Source organism: Rhizophagus irregularis, chromosome 13 (genome assembly GCF_026210795.1).
Source record: "Rhizophagus irregularis chromosome 13, complete sequence".
In the NCBI taxonomy this organism is placed as follows: Eukaryota; Fungi; Glomeromycota; class Glomeromycetes; order Glomerales; family Glomeraceae; genus Rhizophagus; species Rhizophagus irregularis.
This window is the reverse complement of record NC_089441.1, coordinates 3759641-3782940: the sequence shown is the minus strand read 5'-3', so window position 1 is coordinate 3782940 and position 23300 is coordinate 3759641. Positions and strand designations below refer to the sequence as shown.

Here is a 23300-nt window from a genome sequence, read left to right as displayed (position 1 = left end):
AGATCACAGTTTGTTTGCACTCTACATTGCGTCAGTCCAATTTTAGAAGTTTTTTCTTAAACTTTTTTATCGTTTAGATTTATACACATTATGTCTTCGCAAGCAGCAGATCTCACTTCTTTAGGTACACCACAACCTCCAATTCCCCCCCCTCCCTTTAACGTACCACCAGCCGAAACTCTTACACCTTCACAAATATCGCAAAACCCTTCTCTTGCTCTTGAAAAGTATAAAAAGAAAGATGCCGTTAAAGGTAGAAACCAAGATTTTGATCTAATGTACTATATGTTTTGTTTAATTTTTTATTTGGCTTTTTTTCTTTACACGTAACCTATTTGTTTTAAAGTCATAGTTCGTTTTCGGGCGATAGGAAATGCACCTATTTTAAAACAAAACTTGTACAAGATAAATGCGTCGAATAAATTCCAAGCCGTTATTCAATTTTTAAGGAGAGAACTTAATTATAAGGCTTCGGATCCTTTGGTAAATGATCTTATTTGGAAAAAATGTTAGTTTTTGTTATACAGGAACATTTTATTAATATAGTTCTAAATTCTTATAACAGTTCTTATACATAAACAGTGCATTTTCTCCTGCACCAGATGAAATAGTTGCCAATTTAGTCAAGGTATTTTATGAACATATCAAATATTGTTCTAATTTTATTCAATTATTCTCATATTATTATTTTTTTTTTTAATTAGTGTTTCAATACGGATGGACATTTGATAATAAATTATTGTACAAGTGCAGCATGGGGATAAAAATCCTCCAAGCTCTAATCAATTTTCAATATAAATAATATTTCACCTTTATTTTTTCCTCTCTAATAATAATAATTAAATTAAATATTTCTAGTGGCGGAATAGATAATTTATGATTTGGAATTCTAAAGTGATGAAAGGATTTTGGTAATATAATAATTACAATTAATAAAAATAAAGATTTATTCTGATCCGCATTAATTTTTTATAATTTTAATTAAATTTTTACAGACTTTTATAGTTAATTTTTTGAAAGGAATAAAAAAAATAAAATAGGCGACCATAATATTAGTTTTTTTTTATGATGCAGGCATGTAATGAAATGTATATGTGAAATAAAATGAATTTCAAAGGGGAAAAGGGAGGCTAGGAAGAATGTAATAAATGCTATAGAAAAACTTAATAATAGAACACATTATTATATTTCAATAGATCTTTTGAAAAATTATTATTTGAATTTAAATAAATCAATGTTCATTAAAAACTAAGTACAAAAAAAAGGTAAGAAACAAAGAATTTCACTCCTATATCCTTTTCTCTAAAAAACCGACAAAGAATATTAATTTAAAAAGTCCGATAAAAAATGGAAAGTGAAAAATTAATACTACCATTAATATTATTATTATTATTTTACTTCGTACGGTAGGATATCCGAATTCGAGAATTTTGTTGGTGACTCTATAAAGGAATTTACATTACTGATATACAAGATTGATAACATATAATATAAAGATAACTACAAAAGAAAAAAGATCCTTAGTATAGTTCAAGTTCAAGCTGTTTACAAAAAAAAAGATCGGGTTCACGATAGAAAAGCCGGTAAGTTAAAGATAATAATGGTTATTTAAACTATAAACATGGATCCGAATTGATTGAAATAAAGGATACAAATAAAAATGAAGTTCGCCTTGGATCTCTGAAATTAAGCCCCTGTGAATTATATGAGGATATATTCTCATTATCCAGAAATTTACATATTTCTTCAATCATCTGTATGAACCAATTAAATTAATATCTCGTTTATCATTGCTTAGTAAAGATGAAATTATATTCTTACCCGATCAAAATGCGGTCGTAAGCATAGCGTTGATGTGTATATTGTTAGACAAGCAAGACAATTATCAAAAAAATTATATTTTGGATTGTGAGCCTTTGCCAACAAGTCATTCAACGTATTTATTGTTTGTTGAAATCGCCTCGGGGTTATCTGAATTTAAAGGAATTAGAAATTTTTCTTTCTTAAAAAAAAAAAGAAATTTTATTAAATAATAAAATAATTTACCCGTCCATCAATTTCTACAGGAAAAGCTGTTTGAAATTGACATAGTTCTCCACTCGTATAATCTCTGTCTATTCGAATTATTCGCTTAGGTGCTGTTATTCCGGAAGTACTTACATTCGATGATAATGTATTAGGTTGTCCAGGACTTATTGAAGGACTTGAATTTTCCATTTCTGTGAGTCTTGGAGTTAACGTACCGTCTTCGGCAATTTTTGAAAAGTTTTTTTGCTCAATGTCTGTGCCTGAGTAATGAGTGTGTGATTGAGAGTCTGAAAAAATATAATTTTCGGATTTCAAGACACTTGTATTATGTCTATACGGATTTGAGGAAGTAGTAGGTATAGATTTAGAAGTCGATTGTGTAGTAAGTATATAATCTGACTGCAGCGCAGTTTTTTGCGTTTTTGGTGACTCAAGTGAGCTACCCTCAGCTTCTGTTGTGCTCGACTGGTTGGTGTCACCTACAACAACGTATTTCTGCGTTAAGGTTGTTGGCGAGCCGTCCTCTTTTTCACCCTCAATTTGGTCCTTTACAACCACGTTCTCTTGTATATTCTGAGGTGGAGCTACCTCTTCCTCTGCCACATTATTTTGTTTATCGTTTTGGCCAACTTTGTTGTCCATTTAGTGGGAGAAAGATAAAGAAAGTAACTCTTGCCAAGATTTCAACTTTGCATAATCAGAAGAACGGTAAAATCGGTCCTATTCGTTCCATAAAATAAATTGAAAACTCGCCTACATGATCTCGAAATTTTATAAATTGTAGTTTGTATCATGACACAATGTAAGGCAACGTCACTCCCTTCTGATCACAAATATACTGTACCAGTCCTTGAAATTTGTGCAATAAACAAAGAAAGATTAGCATGCGCGCATATTCGCGGGAAATTCTCTATATTGGCTTAGATTTAGCAAATTTTCTATTATATATATCAATTTAGAAAGTTTTCTTTGGGAAAATTTCCGCCGCCGATTACTTATTTTCTTTGTTCAGCCTAAAAGATAAATATAGAATAATTTAAAAAAAAAACTGGAACAGAACAGGCATCTATTTATTTTGGCTAAAATTTTATATTATAAACAGGTTTAACAAAGATCGATTGTCCCGTAAAAACCTATTTAAAACAGGTTTAACAAAGATCGATTGTCCCGTAAAAACCTATTTAAAACTTATATTGCAAATAGCACATCCATTTATCGGTATTTATCAATATAGTCAAGCTTTAAGCACCAAACATAATCTCGAAAATTCTGATTAAAAGCAATAAATATAATTTAATATAAACAACTTAAATACTTCGCTATACAAAAATTATTAGAATTATTGAAATTTGTAATAGTACACCCGCGTAAAATGCGTAAAATGTAGGATTGGTATAAATAGCGTTATGAAATCATGGAAGGATGTGACACATTGTGATAACTAACGTACCAACAGGACTCCGGTAACTCCTGTTACATAAAATGGGTAACAGTTCTATAATTATTTTTATATACATTTTTATAAGGTCAAAAAAGAAATATTACTAGAAAAAGTAATATAATAGTTCTATTTCTATTTATTCTATTTTTTAATAAATCAATTTGATTTTTTACTTCTAAAGTATAATGTTTATTATCAATAATTATTTTAGCAATCCAGTCTAAAGTGTCTAAATATTTAGAACTTTAAATTAAATTGTTCTAAATAATTATATAAATTGGGATTTAAATAATATGTTTATATTATATTTTTTCTTTAAAATATAGATTTTTTATCCTATATTAGTTATTACAATTTATTTTCTTGATCAAGTAAATATTAAATTTAAATAATACTGTATAACTTATGGATTTGTATAAAGTTAAAATTAGATTAATTTTTAGAACCTCACTTATTTATAAAATAGGTCACCCTTAAGCTTTTTAACTAATTAACCAATAGAATTTAAAAAAAAAGCAAGGTAGAAATTATTAGTAAAAAATCATAAAGGATCCTTAATTTTTAAACCAATAAATTGAATTTCATATTTACATATTAGTCTAATATTAAATAAACAATTAAATTATATAAATTAATTAACAGAGTAATTTAATACTGATCAGATGATTCCATAATATAATCTAATTATAATAAATTGTAAAGTTAAATTAGATATATAAAAAATATTTTGGTATAATAATTTAAAAATTATATTATAAAAAATACTTTCTGTAAATATTACATCTATATTTATAAAAATTAAGTTTTAACTTTATTATACAACTTTATTTAAATATAAAAAAAATAATTTCATTTAATTAAATTGACAAATTACACTTTAAAATTAAAGTTAATACTAATAAAAAATATAATTTTTATATAAAAATTATATTTAATTTTTATAAAAACTAAAATACAGGTAGTTTTAATTTGTTAAAGAAATTAAAATAATGAAATTCAGTACCAATTATAAATTTATAAATAAAATTTTATTTACTAATAATTGTTTTATATATAAATAAAGTAATTAAATTTTTTTTATTTTAATATATATCTAAATATAATAATATAATATAATAAATTTTACTAATAAAAAAAAATAAATACAGTATAATAAAAAATGCAATTCTATTAAACTTTACTTTAATATAATTAATTATTGTATATATAGTAAAATTTTTTAATATGATTCTATAAGTAATAGAAATTAAATTTATATTTTATTATACTTAAATTTAATGAAAAATATTATTTATTTAACAATTACATTAAAATAAATTGCCTAAATTTATAATAAAATATATGGGTTCTTTGAAAGAAAACTGCTAAAAAAAATTTTTTTTTTAGTTAATGCTAATTCTGAAGTATTTTTAGTATATAAATATAAATTTGATTTTTTTAGTAGTTACTCTTTTTTCTATTGCAAAAAGTCTATATTTTAAAATTTTATTATTTTTAATTCATAATCAAATATATAAAATATTTTAAATATTTATTTATTTAATTATAATATATTTTAATTTTGGCAATTTCTATTTGTACACAGGATGTTTGAACTCAGGTCATGTGATTATTACCATTTTGACCAATAGTATAAACTTTAAAATTAGTAGATAAATGGATTTTTGCCTGCTCTACAAGTTTACCTAAGGCATCAAAAGTACTTTTAAATGTCAGTTTTGACTTTACCTATGAATAATTGATTTTGCCGATCGCTCTTAAAAAAATTTAGGAAATGATCGGCAAAGACAGTTTTTCATATATAAATTAAAAACAGCATTCAAAACCCCATTGATACCTTAAGTAAATTTGCAGAGCAGTCAAAAATACATATATTACATAAAAAAAGTAAAAGGGTGTGACATTAGTATCATTATATTTCACATGACTCGTATTCAAACACCCTGTGTAAACTTTAAAATTTTCTTTAATTTTTATTCTTTTACAATATGTTGCAAAAAAATCCAGAAAATTATTTATATGATAAAAATGCATGTTATATGTTCAAAATAAACTCAACTTATATTGTATAAATTGTTGAAGTTATACAGTCAAACTTTGATATAGCAAATCTTTGATATAGTGAATTTTTCAGACAACTATAATAAATTTTCAAACTTTCTATAGCGAATTAACTAATTAAATTTCTTAAAATCTTCACTATAGCAAAATCCTATGATTATGGCTAAGTTTATTACAATATGAAATATTTCTTATAATATATTTTAGTTTTATTAATTACTTAACTACTTTTAGTATTATTATTGCTTTTGATTCATAAGTATTCAATTATAAATATCAGTTTAATTATTATAATCTTAGAAAATTGCTTTATTAGCACAGGTCGAAAAGTGAAAAATTAGACATCAATCAGTCACCAATTGGTACCTGATTTTTCACTTTTTGACCTGTGTAGTTTAGCTAAAGAAGTTTCTTGAAATTTACATACTTTATAGTGAAGTTGAGATTTAGAACCTAAGGTTCATTATAACAAAGGTTGATTGTAAATACTTACATTATCTTTTAAAAAAAATTAGCAATAATTATTTACTTCAAAGTAAAAAATATAACAGAAAACTAAATTACATTTATGAAATATTGGTGAATTTAATTTAATTTAAAATACTCAAATATTGTTAAAAATAATACTATAAAATTAATATCAAAAAATCTGCAGTAAAGAAACATTTATGATAAAAAAATATAAATTTTATTTTTCAAATTATCACAATTTTGATGTATAGTAAAAAATACTAATAAATGGTTCAAATTACAAAAATATATGTAATTTACTTAAAATAAAACCAATTTTTATCATTTAAAGTATAAAATAAACTTGAATATTGAAGCTATATTTTGATATCATTTAGGGCTCAATACTTTTTTACTTTTTGAGAAAATTAATTACAAATGTTTATTTTAAAAAAAAATTTGACATGAAATCCATAAATTAAAAATAGTTGCAAATTCATTAGAAATTTCTTGAATTTTACTAAGATAAATGGGAAAAATACAAATAAAAAAAATTCTTTAATAATATAAAGCATTTATGCAAAAAAATATAAATTTGCTTTAAAATAGTTATAAAAAATTTTTAAATAAAAAAAAATATAATTATAAGCTTAATTATATATATTAATTTATTATTGATAAAATCTATAGGTTTCTATCTTTCAAATAAACTATTTTATATGTAATTTGGTGAAATTATCATGGTGTTATAGTTAATTTTTTAATTCCAGTTTTTTTTGCAATATACTGTAAATTAATTATTATTTTTAATTTTAATTAATTTTAGCATTTAACTATAAATATTATCCCTTAAATCATAAGCAATTGCAGGCAAATTTGCCCACAATTTTACCAAATTTTAGCTCTTATCTAATTTATAAAAATAAAGCAATTTTAATAAAAAGCAATTTTAATAAAATTTTTTTTCAAGATAGTTTAAATTATATATTGTGCAGCAATTATTATCATTTATTAATTATATATTAGAAAATCAAAAATTACCTATTGGTCAAAAGTTGTATTTTAAAATAATCACAAAATTTTAAAAAACTAAAAACTTTGCACTTAACTTTTACGATTTCATTGATAATTAATTGTAGCTATATAAAAGCTTAATAGAATATGTAGAAATTGGTATGAGAAACAACTTTTGTTAATATGATTTTTGATGTTTAAAAATAGGATTTTGACTTTATATAGAACCTTAATGAAAATTTTATTATGCATTTTAATTATATACTCATAAAAATTAATTTTTTTTAGGGGTTTGTTTTTTATCACATCTATATTATGTTGTACCCCTATAATATGTTACATATAAAAGTCAAAAATGACATTTGAAATCCTTTTTTGATATATTAAGAAAACTTGTAAAGCGGTCAAAAATACATATAGTATAAAGTTTTTTATGCGTAAGACCTTATGCATTTACTATGTACTATAGATTTTTTAAAAAATGGGAAATCTTAATGAAGTCATGTGATTAAAATGATCGACATAATTAATATATAAAAATTACTAAAAAAGGGAGATGCGACATATCGCAGGTGCGAAAAAAAATATATTCCTTTTTTTATTTCTATTTTGTTTATTATAATGCAAAATTTTTATAATAAAAATAAAAAGTTATAATAAATATTCAAATAGAGAAAAAATATAGTAAGAAAAGTTTGGATTTTATTATATAAAAATTCTGATACTATTTTTGTGGGTTAATTTCTCATCCAATTTTAATAATCAACTGCATATCTAACTCATACAATTTATGGCCAGAATGTAAATCAATTTGGCTGCAAAATTATGTGACAATCTGGCCAAAATTAAAGAATTTTTTATAGTGTCATTTATTTTAATTTAGAATTGTGAACAAATTTGCTCGCAAAACGGTTTAAGGAATAGTAATATAGTAATATTATTAAAATTTAAAAGAACTATAATAATAATTAATAATTAAATATATTATTACAATTTTTTTTTAAAATTAAATATATTTTAAACTTGGGTTTTATTTTTTATTACATTTGCATTATGTCGTACCCCTATAATATGTTACATATAAAAGTCAAAAATGTTATTCTAAATTCTTTTTAATATATTAAGAAAACTTGTAGAATGGTTAAAAATACACATAGTATAAAGTTTTTTATAGTATATAGTAAGTGCATAAGATCTTATACCAGGATTTTTTAAAAAATGAAAAATCTTAATGAAATTATATGATTAAAATGATTAGTATAATTAATATATAAAAATTATCAAAAAAGGAAGATATGATATATCACAAGCATAAAAAAAACATATTTCTTTAAACTTATATATATAAGGTATTTTTTTAATATAAATTTTGAGTTTTTTTAAAGATTATTTTAAATATATATACAGTTCTTAGTGAAAGTAATAGTGGTGAGAATACTGCTTCTTAATTTAGCTATAACGCTATTACTATTCTGATTAGATTATTATTTATTATACTAAATTAAATAGTGAAATGATCATTTAAAAAGCAACTAAAAAAAAGTAATTTCAAATACTAATATTATTTTTATTTTGTTGCCCAAAATGGCTTCCATTATAATTAAATTTATTTATAAAGATGCTAACTTTTTTTAAAATAAAATTTTAGGTAATTTTTAATTGAACTGAAAATTTTTTGCATTTTCATAAGCAATGCACCCTCCTCTTTAAAAATATGGTAAAATTCTAAATATTTGTTATTCTAAATATCATATCAGAGTTATTTCTTAAAAAAATACTACCAAAATTAAAGTGACGATCATTTTATATATTTTAATTTTCATTGAAAAAATTTTGAAATATATGTATTTTTAATTAATCAAATAATTTTCTAGATTATTGATGAGTTTTTTATTATAATAAATATATAAAATAACAACTCCCATAATGCTTAATATAGTATGAATATTTATTTTTCAATAATAAGTTTTTTTTGGCCATTCAAAGTCTAGATTTCAAATCCTAATGAGAAATTTGGATTTTTTTTGAAGCAATATATTAAGAAAATAATAACACAAAAAAAAGAAAAAAAATTTCAGGTTATTTCTCAATTTATTTGGAAGTAATGAAATAATCTTAAAAATAGCATGGTTTTTAATAGCAAAGTTATTGTAATAATAATAGTATATAAAGTCAAGTTGAAGTATACATTAATGCAAATGGAGGCCAAATCAAATATTAATAAAATATATGCATTTTTGACTTCTCTTTCCAAAAATAAAAAAAAATCATAGCTTTATTATAAAATTTATAAGTTAAATTAAAAAACTAACTACCATTACTTATGCTGGAGTCTGTATATAAAATTAATAAAACAAATTTTAGTAAAAATTTCAAATAATTTAATTAAAAATCAAAAGGTTTACTTATATCAATAATCCTATATATAACTAACTAATAAAAATAAAATTCTAATTGTGTAATTCTAAAATATTGTAAACTTAAAAGTTTAAAATCAATTTTGAAAATTTTAAAAAAATCTTTAAAATTTAAAGTAATTTTATAAATTAATTTAAATTAAATTTGATTTGAATTAATTTGATAAAATTTTAAATTTTAGCAATACAAGATTTAATATAATTTATAAATTTTAGTAATTTAATAATAGTAAAATTTTATTATTATTATTATTTTTGTATTTTTTTTTATTAATAGATTTTAATACCATTTAATAAACTGTTGATTTAATTTTCTTTAATTAAATTATATTAATTATCTGGATTTTTACTTTTCTGCTTAATTAAATATTCATAAAATTTTTGTATCTATATTATCTTAAATAGTATATTATTATTATATTATAATTTTAATAATTATATATTATATAATATTATTATTAAAAAAATCATTACTTTTAAATTTATTTTAAACATGAATTCTATTAGCCAAACTGTAAATGATAATAAAAAATAACAAAAAAAAGGGATTAATAATAAATAAAACTTGGTCTATATGATAATTATTGTGATTGATTTAGCAGTCAAGAAATTACATCTATTATATACTACTGCTGTACATGTATCTGATATCCTCCCCCCCCCTTTTATTTGCATATTAATTATATCTCTAATCATATAAACCTTTTCACCCATCTAATTTAATTATAAAATAATGTTTATTAGCACATTCAAAGTCTGTTTCTTAAATATAATGAAAAAGTTACTATAAAGCACACAATAGGTGACTACAATACATTAAATTAATTAATTATTCTACTTGTTTTGAATTAGAATTATTACTATTACCATTATTATGTTGATTGTCTTTACTTGCTTCTTTAAGTAAAAACGATATCCACATATCAGAAAATGACTAATAAAAGTATTAAAAAAAGATAATAAAAATAAGTGAATTAATAAATTAATTTTAATTAAATAAATCACTTTAAGTCATTTACCTCTCTAGTAGCTTCATCTTCAGATATACGAATAGTTGGTCTAGGGACATCTTCTGATAGTCGACCTCGTGGTCTCTCAATAGTGGGTGTCCATAAACCTGATACCCATTTATTTGATCGATCTTCAGATCTGCTAGATAATGCTTTTCTTATTAAACCTACTTGTTCCTTCTGTTCCTCCGTCCATTCTAACATATTTGCCATCAATTGTAATATCTCAAATCGTTTGCTATCTCCACGTGGAGTGTTGAAGAAAGCGATCAAAAGGTTGGTAATAAGGCGTCTAAGAAATAACATTAAAATTGTTATTACAGGAAAGAAATTAATAAAATCACTTATATATTTTAAGCAAACTAACTTGTCCACATTATTCTCACTGCTTTCCTCTCTCATACGACGTAAAGCTTCAGTAAGATGCCCATTCAATATTACAGCTATAAAAAAGGGTAAAAGATGAGCATAAATAATAAAAAAATTTAAAATTCCAAACATTAATAAATATATATACCTTCATGTCGTAACTTTCCAATTAGTAAATTCTTTTCTTTTATTTCTTTTTCGTATTGCAACGTTTTTCCGATTTCATCTTTTATTTGCGCTAATTGAGTCTAAATAAGTAAAACAAACTTGTTAAAAGAGGATTTAATTATTAATAAATACATAATATTCTAAAAGTAAGAATTACTTCAGCCAATAATGCACGCTCTTTATACTCTGCTAGCTCTTTGGTAGCAGTGGTAAGTCGCATTTGTATTCCTTCGACGGCTTCCCGAATCTCTGATTGCTTAGCTTATATAAAAACAAGAAAGTCAGATTCATGAAAAATTTTTTGACAAATTAAATATAAAATCCTTATTACCTGCTTCAAACTCTTCTAAAACATTTTGTAGATTGGCCAAACTTTCTGACTCATTATTTTTTTCAACAATTAAAACTTCTTTCTCGTGTTTTAAGGCATCCATTTCCCTTTCTAAATGTTTTATGTGAGAAAGTAATTCATCTTTTGCACTTTTTAATTCCATTGCGTTAACTTCCCATTCTTCTCGTTCTCTTCCTGTACGGTCTAAATTATATTGTAAGTCACGAATTATATCATCTTTTTCATCAATTTCACGTGAAGATTGCTGTTGTATATCAAAAAGCTGTGATTGTAAAGACTCTAATTGATGATTTACTTTATCGTTCTCATCTTGACTGGTAGAAAGGTTAGCTTGTAATTGTAAAATAGTGTTATTAAGTTCTTTATTTTGTTCATTCAATTCATTATATTGCTGTCTAATTCTATTATGTTCTTCCTGAATAAAAAATAAATAAATAAAAAGAATTAATTAATAAAAAATTAATTATTATGCACAAAATAAGTAAATAAATAAATCAATACATTGTCCGCTTTCAATTTATCAGCTATGGAAGTCTTAAAATTAGCCAATTTAGCAATTAAACTTTGATGTTGTACTTCTAATTGTTTCTTTTCTTCCTTACTTTGTTCAAGTTGTGATTCAATATTTGTAATCTCCTCTTTTTTTTCTTTTTCGATTTGTTCAATTTTTGTCGTTAATTCTTCTATCAATTTTTTATGATCATCGTCATTTTTCGACAAAGTAGAATCAGTAGAATCCTCATTATTATTATTGTCCTTTTGGTTGATACTATTACTATCTTCTACTATTTCATTATTATTATTATTTATTATATTATTATTGTTCTTGTTCTTTTCATTTTCTAATTGTTCAAATAAAGTTGTACGTTCAGTTGATAACTCTTTATTTTCTTTTTTCAATTTTTCAAGTTCTGCACGAAGATAGCTTAAAGCAGATAATAATGATTGTTGACTAACTACTACTGGTGTTTCAGGTGTTTCAGCTTTTGAGGTTACAACATTGTTATTAGGAATGGTTATTTGTGCCATTTTTTCTATAAGAATAGATAAAAAGTAATTGAAATTTTTTTTTTATATAAAAGATAATGAAGACAAATTATAATAAAATACGTATATTTATTTAAACCATTTTTTTGATTGGATGTTTGAATGCTCATGCCAAATCGTATGTACAGTACAGTATATATTACCCATTGGTTGATTGAATGCCTATCATATGTATCATATGTATATGTTACCCACTATGTTACCCAAGACCCAAAGACCCAGGTCCAGGCTCCAGGGGTACGTCAATGATAATTGATGTAGATTTGATAAGACGAAAAATTTTTTTGATAAATTTTTAAATTTTTTTTCTTTTTTTTTTAAAAAAAAAAATCCATAAAAAAAAAAGAATGTATGCTCAAACTCTGATAGGAAGTATAAGTCGTAATAATTCATATAAAAATGCTTTTGCTTTTACCAATGTGGTTTTTAGATCTTTTCTACGAAACAAACCATCAACGTTCGCTTTGAAAACAGAGTTACAACATTGTTAGTTTTATATTTAAATTCGAATGTTCATAAGTTCATAAGTTTATATTTTTGGTTTTGATTAATACCTATTCTTATATAATTCGGCTGATAGCTTCGGTAATTCGTGGATATTCCACCTTAAACGTGTTGAAAAACAAACGGTTCTCTTTTGATACACGTTTAACAACTGGTCTAAATACTTCTCCACAAACTTCCTTACATAACACGAATATTCGTACATATGCTAAATTAGCACGGACAAGAAAAATTGAAGATACTGAAACAGAAAGAAAAGAATTTAATATAAATGATCCTTCTATTGTATCTAAAGATGAATATGTTCCATCAAGATTCGATGAAATTACTTCAATTTCACCAAAAACACAACAAGCTTTACTTAAAGTTTTTAAATATCATGAAATGTCAAAAGTTCAAGATGCTGTATTATCACAATTACCAATTGAAGGAGATCTATTTGTAAAAGCAAAAACTGGTACTGGCAAAACCTTGGCATTTTTAATTCCTGCTATAGAAACTTTAATCCGTAATTCTCAAAATGGTAATAGAGGAGAAATGGTTTCAATTATGATTATTTCCCCAACTCGTGAATTAGCTCAACAAATTGCAAATGAAGCATATCAACTTTTGACTTTTTATAATTATAAAGTTCAATGTTTAGTTGGTGGTGAAAGTAGGAGACTTCAAGTTAGAAAATTATCACATCAAAGAGTAGATCTTGTAGTAGGTACACCAGGTAGATTATACGATCTATTATCAACCGAATCAAATTTTAAAAAACAATGTAATGGTATAAAAACGGTTAGTGATAATATTTAAATTTTCATAAATTTTTTTTCTCTTTTTGAATGAATAATTCTAAAAAAAAAAAACTTGAATAGTTAATTCTTGATGAAGCGGATCAGCTGTTAGATATGGGTTTCCGAGATGATATCGAAGAAATTGTGCATTTTTTCCCAAAGGAAAGACAAACCTTCCTATTTTCTGCAACAGTCTCTAATCAAATCCGACAAATAGCTAATCTTTCTCTCAAGCCTGATTACAAATTTATTGATACTGTTGATCCAAATGATGTTAACACAAATACTCAAGTTAAACAATCATACGTTATAACTCCTTATGAAGCACATCTTACTACTATCCGAAATATCATGAAAGAACATAAAAAATCGCACAAGAAAGGGAAAATAATAATGTTCCTACCAACAAGATTGGGAACTATGCTTTATGCTGACTTTCTGAAAAATTTGGGTGATATGGAGATTTTTGAACTCCATTCTGGTTTGTCACAAATGCAGCGTTCCAGAGTGTCAGATAGATTCCGTAGATCAAGACAAAATGCAGTTCTTGTTACGTCTGATGTATCAGCACGAGGTGTGGATTATCCAGGAGTTACGATGGTACTTCAAATTGGTGCACCTTCTACTCGGGAACAATATATTCATCGTTTGGGACGAACAGGCCGTGCAGGCAAAGAAGGGGAAGGAATGCTTGTATTGGCACCCTTTGAGAAAGGATTTACAAAACTTATCAATGATCTGCCAATAAAAGAAGTGGATGGTCAGTCTTATAATGTTAAAGAAGATGATAACATGATCGAAAGAGCTTTAGAAGAGCTTGACATTGACCAAATAAAAGAAGCATCCATGGCTTTTCTAGGATATTGTGAGTATTTAATATTACATAATTGTTTAATTGAGAATTAAAATTTAATAGTCGTTAAATTAAATCATAAATTCGTTATCATTCTTAGATGCAGGAAAATCCAGTGCAAATTATTTCAAAAAAATTGATTTGGTGTCAGCTGTTAGTGAATTTTCAAAAGCTTTTGGATCTGAAATGCCAGTTAGTCCATATGTTTTGGATAGGTTTGGGTTGAAAGAAAAAACTCGATCACGAGGAGGTGGTGATAGATTTGGTAGGGGTCGATTTGGTGGTAGATCTAATGACTTAAATAAAAGATTTGATAGAGATGGAAGAGGAAAACGTGAATCCCGTGGTCGGTATAAGTATTAAAACTAATAACGGTATAAGTGTTAATAAGAACATTTTTATTTTCCAGTAAATTAACAACACCTATCATGAAGCACTTTATATATATAATTAAAAGTTTAATTGCTGATATTTATTCACGTGTAAATTTTCTTCGGTTTTTTATTTATAAAAAATAATCTCAAAAAAAAAAGAATCGGTATTATTGTGACTACTTTTTCCAATAAGATTTTCTTCAAGAATATAGTGAATATAGTGAATAGTAAATATAGTAAATAGTAAATATAGTGAATATAGCGAATATAATGAATATAGTGAAAATAGCGAATATAGCGAATATATTGAATATAGTGAATATAATGAATTTAGTGTAATTTAGAAGCCTGAAAATCATAGAAACATGACATTTGTAAAATGGTCATGTATATTAATAAGAGAAAAAAATTGTTATAAAAAATCAACATAATATAAAAAATACTTTTAAAATAATTTTACTATATCAGATATACTATAAAAGTAATCTTTAATTAAGTCCGTACCTTTTAACTAATAAAAAAAATTCCTCTATTGATTATTTTCAAAAAATATATTTCCTCACACAGACCGTTGTGGATGAACTTGATAAACGAAAAACCATATAGCGACTACCTTTTTGGCGTCAGTACCCATTATACCGGCTATAATGCGATTAAAAAAATTTTAATTCTGGTAGGCTAATTCTGGCCAATTTTGGCATGTTCCATATAAAATGCTCGGGGGTATTTTTGGTCAGTGCTATACGGTTATAACTTACGGGTATAACTTACGGTTATAACTTACGGTTATAACTTACGGTCATAACTAGAAGACAAGTTTCGCTAAGCAAGTACACAGTGCTTGAAAAAGTAACCAATGGAATACTTACCTTTGATGGATGATTGGTTTTGGTCAAAATATGTATTGATATGCAGGAAATTTTATTTATATTTTCTTTATGCGTAATAATTATAGTAATGACGGTTAGTTTATTTAGGTTTAATAGGAATTGGCGGATCGATGTTAGATAGAATGGATGGGGATAGATGGGTTCTTGAATGAACTGATGTCAATAATAATTTATGTTCATTTCTTGCGAGATTTACGTGTTAGAAGCATAATGGACTTTCATTCCTTTCAATTCCAATACTGCTTCCCTCTACCTGTAGGGTGATATTACTAGGATAGCTGTTCTATGTGCCAATTTTCTATACTACAACTGTATTTCCATTCAGTATCCTTGCACTTGTGTTTCTCGATACTTTATGTTATGAACTTGAAAAGTCAAAGTTCCAAAAGGATTCTTTGTATATAATTGATACAAATATATAGGTGAGCAATAAGTATCATCATATGTTTTGAGAAGCATTATGCCATGTACGTTCTCCTTTTAGAATTCGTGCTGGTACTCTAGAGAGATTGTAGTACTTGTAGTAATTCTCTAAGGGTGTCATATTGCAACAAATTAAAGGAAGGATTTTGGCTTTCAAATCAAAATGACGATCCAATGTTGGAAATTTCACGAGAGCTAGTTTATTTCATTGATATGAGTATCCAATTGCCCGTGTGGAGCATATAGATAAACCATGTGGACAAAAGTCCCACAACTATATTGTGTACCGCAGCTTGCAAGCATTTTTACATGGTAATATGCGAAGGGGAAGCAACTTTGTATCTAAACCTTTCGAGCGTAGCGGGGTTGAAATATTTACGGTATTAAAAGATACTAAACGAAATAATGAAATAGAAAGTAAAATAAAAAAGTATATTCTTGACAAAAACAGCTGTGAACACATTAAAACGGCACAGCATTTATTATTTACAATAGAACGAGAAATTGATATAATCGGGAAAATGATAATCGAGAAAATAATAATCGAGAACAAAAATACTATATACAATTTTTAAAGAAAATATCATAAGAAAAATTATTTTCTCGGTTTCTTTCTAGTAGAACCTCGAGAAGAACTACCACTAAAAAAAGATTTAAAAATATTTAAGTAAAATATTTATTTCTGAAAAAAAAAAGATGATTATACTTACGTGTCTTTTTGTTCAGGAGTAACTAAAATATCATCTAATGTGGAAGATGATTTTCGAGATAGCCTTCTAATTTGTTTTTATATTAATTTTTATAAAATGCAATTAAAAAAAAAAAAAATTAAAATAATATTTTGTACCTTCGAGACTTAATTACTTGACCACGAAAAGTTTTAGTGAGAATAGATTCAGGTTCTTCTTCTTGTTTTTGTTCTTGTTCTTCTGGTTCTTTTGATTCTTCTTGGTGTTCTTGATGTTCTTTTTGTTCAGTCGACTCATCTTCATCAGATTCAACTATTTTACCTAATTTAACCTTCTTGGAAGGAATAGAAGCTCGTTTAGACTTTGGCGATTGAGATTTTTTGCGAGGTGATACTCTCCTATTAGGTGTAACAGGTTCATTATCTTGATCATCTGAAACATTTGGCGATTGCGATTCCAATGGTTCATTTGAAGGCTCGGTGGTATCTTTTTTTTTAAAAAAAGAACGCGTTTTTTTTTCATGTTAGAGTAAAAAGTTTTAAAAAATATATATATATATATTTTCATATAGTAATTTTTTACCAGTTGTACTTAATAAATTTATTAATTTTTTCGTTTTCCTTTTCTTTTTGTTTAAGACTGTTTTGAACTAAAAATACACATAATACAAAAAAATTATATATTATATAAATACAAACATTATATCAAAAACAACAAAACAAAAAAAAAGGGTTAGGGTTATAAGGGTTAGGGTTATAAAGTTAGGTTATAAGGGTTAGGGTTATAAGAGTTAGGGTTATAAGGTTTAGGGTTATAAGGTTGGGTTATAAGGGTTGGTCTACGTTATAATATAATATATAATATTATGATCTCTAACTACCTTTCCAGTCAAAGATTTTTGATCATTATCTTTATCAACTGAGATTGACTCGATTTTTTCTTTCATTTGATTATTGATTTCTGATAAATCTTCGATACGCGTTTCAAAATTATCTCTCTTTATCTTTTTTTTTTTTAAAGACAAAAAATATGAATTACAAAGAAAAAAAAAACTATATTAAAAAAAAAAATAATAATTACAAATAAACAAATATATGCTATATATATATATATGTATATATTTTTATTTACCATAAATAGATCTCTTTCTTCAATAAAGAAATTCATCCATTCTTGCCACATCTTTACAGTATCATGTTTTGAAACAGGATATAAAGATATGGTTCCGAGAGTAAATTTTAATGCCTGAAAATAATAATATATATTTACAAAAAACAAAAAAAAAAATAGTATTGAAGACATATATAAAGAATAAATAATGTTAATACATAAATAGTAAGTTAATACATATAATAAATTAATACATATAGAAATAAATAATAAGTTAATAAATATAAAAGATGAATGTAATAAATTAATACATATAAAAAAAAAATAAACAATTAATTAATTATATATATATAAAATAATTATATAATTAAAGGTAATCAAAATACAAACCATGGTACTAGTTTCAGGTTCATTCATTTTCCAATTCCAGGAAAGCTTTTTTAAAAAAGATAAAAGATAAAAAAATATATATGTGTTGCAATGTGTAATGTGTGTATAGTATATGATGTAATGTCATAATATATAACACATAACATATAACATATTTTTTTAAAAAAAAAAGCAAGCCGAATATATATATATATTTCAGAGAGAATCGATTACATAATCAATCTATTTATTTATTTTTTTCCTTTGTGTTCTTTTTTTTTTTACCTCAGCATCATCATCATCTTCAATGGTAATCACACATGATAATTCTCGATTTTCGTAAGATTCAAGTCCAGATAATGCCGCATAAGTTGCTTCACAAAATTCTTTTTCGACGCGTATATTATTAGGTTTGGTGGATCTTAAATCGCCCAATGTAACTTTAACAAAATAAATAGAAAAAAAAACAAATCAAAAAAAAAAATCAAAATTTATAATAAATAATTAATAATTACTATCATTAATTAATAATATATTTATATATAATTTATAAATTAGTTTATTACCATCTCGCGTCCAAAATGAATAACAATTAGTTACAGTTAATTCACAAACGATTTTTCCTTTTAATCCTGATAAATTTTTCAATGAATCAATTTTCCAAACTGATTTAACATAAAATAATTTTTCTGAATCATTTTCTTGGTATGTTATCTTAAAAAATTTCACACTACTGCTTGTTGACATTATTGATTTTTTTTTTCTTAGGTTGAAAAGTAAAAAATGAAATGAAATGATAGCCAAGTAGATAGGCAGATAGAAAAAAAAAGGAAGTGGGAAAGAAAGGAGAAAGAAAAAAAAAAAGAAAAAGAGAATTTCTTAAAAAAAAAGGGAACGATTTCGTCAATTCATTACGACATATATATCCATTTCCGGAATTTTAACCTGATCCAATTTAATCTTAATGGATAGCGTAATTTCTTGTAATACTCACATTTTTTTTCATTCCACCTATTTGAATGGACTGTTTGGAAATTGAAAACGTTCGATGATATCATAATGAATCTGTGAACCATTTTTTTATCAGTTAAGATTAGGATAACTATGATTTTAATTGTTTTAATTATACCCTTTAATTGTACCTTTAATTGTATCCTTTAATTGTATCCTTAATTGTATCCTTAATTGTATCCTTTTCTTAGATGAAAAAGAAAAAACTCGTTAATATATATATTCTCTGATGATTAATATGTTATATATGTTAATTGGAAAATGACAATAGATATTTATTTAATACATGCATGTAAATTTGAAACCAAAAAACCAAAAACATATTGATTAATAATCCTCCTAATCCTAATTAGATCTAACCTTAAACTATTCGATAGCATTAACATTTTAACTTATAATTGTTATATTGATCAGTTAAAAATAGCTAAAATAATATAAATAATATAGGCAATATCTTTATTATAATATAAGGTAATAATATATCTGTTAAACCTTCAAAATGAGTAGGACATTTTGATGCGTGTATGCTGTGAGCATTTATAGAAAACTTACATATTTTAAAAGCATATGAGTAACATGAGTAACATCAGTAATATCATGCATGCGATTAATGGATGGTGTACTCAGGGAGTTCTGATTTATAATATTTATAATAAATTATAAATTAGCATTTAATCAATTCGTTGTATATATTATAATTTTATTATAATTTTTTGTATATTTTTGATTAGTTTTTAATTAATTTGATATGACAAATAAGAGATATCACGCGTTTTAACTATACATGTATTGTATATATATATATACATGTATTGTATGTATTGTTCTAAATCATCTAAATCATTTGAATCATCTAAATCATCTGAATCAGTAATTACAGTAATTAAGTAATTATAAGTAATTATCATAAGTTTTTTCTACATCATTATTATAATTATATCTCAAAATTCTATTGTATTAAAACCTTTAAAAAGAATTTTCCATTGAATCATACATAATGTTATTGAATCGAATTAATCGAATTAGGAATTACGTATTTCATTAATTTACTCCAAAATCCTTTTTCAAAGTTTTATAAATAATAAACGCGTAAGATAATAAGAAATGACGCGATCATGAATTGAACAAATTTCATAATTTCCATATAAAATAAGAATATTAACAAAATTTTGTAACTTGCTGCGCCCAACCTTCGCGGGTTATATGAAGGGTTAATTGATAATTAAACAATTGGACAGTTGTAACAGGAATTATTGCTGGATTACCGTAATTAAATATTTTTTTTTTTAACAATATTAAATATTACTGTATTAACGTTAAAAGTCAATTGTTGTAACATACGCAATTTATAAATTTAGTAATATAATGAACTCGGGTCATACAAAAAGAGCATCATTTAATAATGACGAAAATGACGAAAGAAATGAAAAACTTGAAAAAAAAAAGTTTTTTTATACAACAAACAAATGACACGTATTAATAAATAACTTTTTTTTGGTTACTACTTACTATTAATTTTATTAACAACTTTTTTTTTAAGAATTTAAAAATTATATATACGTATAAATGTATAATACATACATACATACATATATATAAACGCAATATATTCCTTATTTTTTAATATAACAAAATTATTTTTCTATAAATAGAATTTGAATAAAATTCTTTAACCTCTTAACCGATATTCCGAATATTTTGATATTCCCGATATTATTACCGTAATTATTAGTTTAATTAACAAATACCTAATTGTTAGTTAATCATATATTGAATTATATCAGTGTAATTTGTTTATTTATATTTATTATTTATATACTTTTTTTTAAAAATTTTTTCACATGATATTATAAACAATAGGTGCTTTGACCAGTGCTGTCAAGTTGTCAAGTTGATTTGTTGTACTATATTAGGATGTGTAAATGATGTGAATATGAAATGTGTTTAAATTTGTATAGTGTAAATTATAATGTATATAATGTATATAATGTGTATTATTATGTATACAGTATAATGTTTATATAATGTATATAAAATATAATGGTGTAATTGTGTTTGAAAAAACTTGAAAACCAGTTTATTTTTTCTATGAAAATTTTAGTAACAAAAGTTTTTATAATTTTGTATTCATTTCAACTTTCAAACTATTTCAACTATTTCAACTATTTGTCGTATTTCATTTATAAGCCCGAATATAAGCCCAAATTTAAGCCGTATTTTAAGCCGTTTAAAGACAAAAATCTAATTGCAGGTTTTTACTTTTCCCTATGTTAAAATGTTGTAATGTGTGTAATGTATGTAATATTTTATTATTATAAGAATATAAAGATAGTATGTCCAGTATATGAGATAGTATGCATATGAGATAGCATGTATATTATACACACGTATATAAATTTTTTTCGGTGTAAATAAATAAATCGTGGGAGAAAAAAAAAGATGATCTCGGCGAAATGACCAAAAAAGCTAATACAATATTTTCATTGTATCCGATTTAGTTTATCGTTTTTTTTTTAAAAAAAATATTTTTTTTTTCAATGTAAAAAAAAACAATGCGCCTTCAAAAGATTAAAGAGTAGATTTTAGGATTGAAGAATCATCAAAAACTTTTTTTATACTTGATTAAAGACCTGTAAAAAAAAAAAATTTTTTTATTCATTTGACAGGTTTTTTTGTTTTTTTATTTTATTTTATTACATTTTTAATATTTTTATTATTATTATTATTATTTACTTATTTTTTCGAAAAATCTCTTTTTTATTTTTCGAAAAAAAAATAATCTTTTTTTTTTAAAAAAAAAATAACAATCTTTTTTGGAACGAAAATATTGATTTTCAATTCGTTTTTATTTTTTATTTTTTATTTTTATTTTATTTTTTATTATTATTATTATTTTTTTTTTTATTTCTCAGAAATATCAATAAAAAAAAAACGTGATTACATACGATATAGGAAAAATTCAATATAACCAAAATTGATTTTTTATTTACAAATTTAGAACAAATCTTTAATGGGCCACGTTTTTTTTTTTTCAAATCCGAATCATAATTTCTTAAAATAGGTTGGTTTATTATTAATTATCATTTCAAAAATAGTTTTTTTTTTTAATCGGAGATTTTTTTTATTCAGATACATTTTTATTTACCGGATAGGTATCATAGGAATACATTTTTATTTACCAGATAGGAATCATAGGAGGATTTTACATTTTATTTACCCAGAAAGGATACATACAAAGATTACATTTTTATTACCAGAATATGTCTTTATTTCAATAAAATAATATAAAATAATATGATGTGATAATGGACAATCCTTTTTATCTATTATAATTTGTTATAATTGTTATATTTGTCATATTTGATATACGAACTTTGATATACTATTGATATACGATTGATATACGATTCAAAAAAAATTGACAGCTGAATATCATTAAAAATTGATATTGTCCTTTATTGTCAAAAAAAAAAAAAAAATTTTTATATAAAAAAAAATGATGATGATAACAATCAAATAAAATCATTCATTTTCATTTATTTTCATATGATTTTTTCATAATGTAATGTATTATGTCAAATCAAAACAAACATTTAGTCATTTTAATACTAAAGTAAAAGAAGAATGGATCAAAAAAGAACGCCAATTACATAATTTGATCAATTTGATCGAATGTATCAAATCATCTTTTTTTTTTTAAAACATAAAAAAAAGAAATTATTGAAAACAATCGATTTTTTTTTTGACACTTGACAATCGGTTGAAAAAAAAAATATTATTATTATTATTATTATTTTCCAAGCAAGTGGGAAATGTAACAAAAAAAAAAGCCACCCTCATTATTTCAAGCTAAAAAACGTGTTAAAAAAAAAAACTATGAAAATCTTTTTTGATGCAACACACAAAAAAAAGCAACACAAACAACATAATCTTCATGT

General features: G+C 24.1%; 5 protein-coding genes across 5 annotated transcripts; 2 read left to right on the top strand and 3 right to left on the bottom strand.

Annotated features, from left to right (window-relative positions):
• The first annotated feature begins 33 nt into the window (after positions 1-33).
• Positions 34-1172, top strand: OCT59_005417 (uncharacterized protein). The gene is made up of 4 exons (XM_025309507.2): positions 34-253; positions 347-483; positions 566-628; positions 705-1172. The coding sequence occupies exons 1-4, from the start codon at positions 91-93 to the stop codon at positions 762-764; spliced, it is 423 nt and encodes a 140-aa protein (XP_025170861.2). The 5' UTR covers positions 34-90; the 3' UTR covers positions 765-1172.
• OCT59_005416 (uncharacterized protein) lies at positions 935-2670 on the bottom strand (the record flags this gene model as incomplete). Its single annotated transcript, XM_025320645.2, has 5 exons — positions 935-1302; positions 1373-1541; positions 1653-1754; positions 1822-1971; positions 2047-2670. The coding sequence occupies 4 exons, from the start codon at positions 2668-2670 to the stop codon at positions 1521-1523; spliced, it is 897 nt and encodes a 298-aa protein (XP_025170860.1). The 3' UTR covers positions 935-1302; positions 1373-1520.
• A 7218-nt stretch (positions 2671-9888) lies between these two features.
• Positions 9889-12397, bottom strand: OCT59_005415 (uncharacterized protein). The gene is made up of 7 exons (XM_025320644.2): positions 11812-12397; positions 11290-11725; positions 11116-11219; positions 10939-11038; positions 10789-10864; positions 10431-10713; positions 9889-10345 (listed from the first exon to the last, which is right to left on the bottom strand). Exons 1-7 carry the CDS (start codon positions 12337-12339, stop codon positions 10241-10243), a joined length of 1632 nt encoding a protein of 543 aa, XP_025170859.1. The 5' UTR covers positions 12340-12397; the 3' UTR covers positions 9889-10240.
• Positions 12398-12677: 280 nt separating this feature from the next.
• Positions 12678-15320, top strand: OCT59_005414 (uncharacterized protein). Its single transcript, XM_025320643.2, has 4 exons — positions 12678-12843; positions 12938-13644; positions 13725-14508; positions 14597-15320. Exons 1-4 carry the CDS (start codon positions 12705-12707, stop codon positions 14857-14859), a joined length of 1893 nt encoding a protein of 630 aa, XP_025170858.1. The 5' UTR covers positions 12678-12704; the 3' UTR covers positions 14860-15320.
• A 1458-nt stretch (positions 15321-16778) lies between these two features.
• OCT59_005413 (uncharacterized protein) lies at positions 16779-19098 on the bottom strand (the record flags this gene model as incomplete). Its single annotated transcript, XM_066138355.1, has 9 exons — positions 16779-16824; positions 16894-16959; positions 17031-17358; positions 17455-17521; positions 17753-17875; positions 18004-18117; positions 18373-18417; positions 18637-18791; positions 18918-19098. 9 exons carry the CDS (start codon positions 19096-19098, stop codon positions 16779-16781), a joined length of 1125 nt encoding a protein of 374 aa, XP_065997501.1.
• Between the last annotated feature and the right edge of the window lie 4202 nt (positions 19099-23300).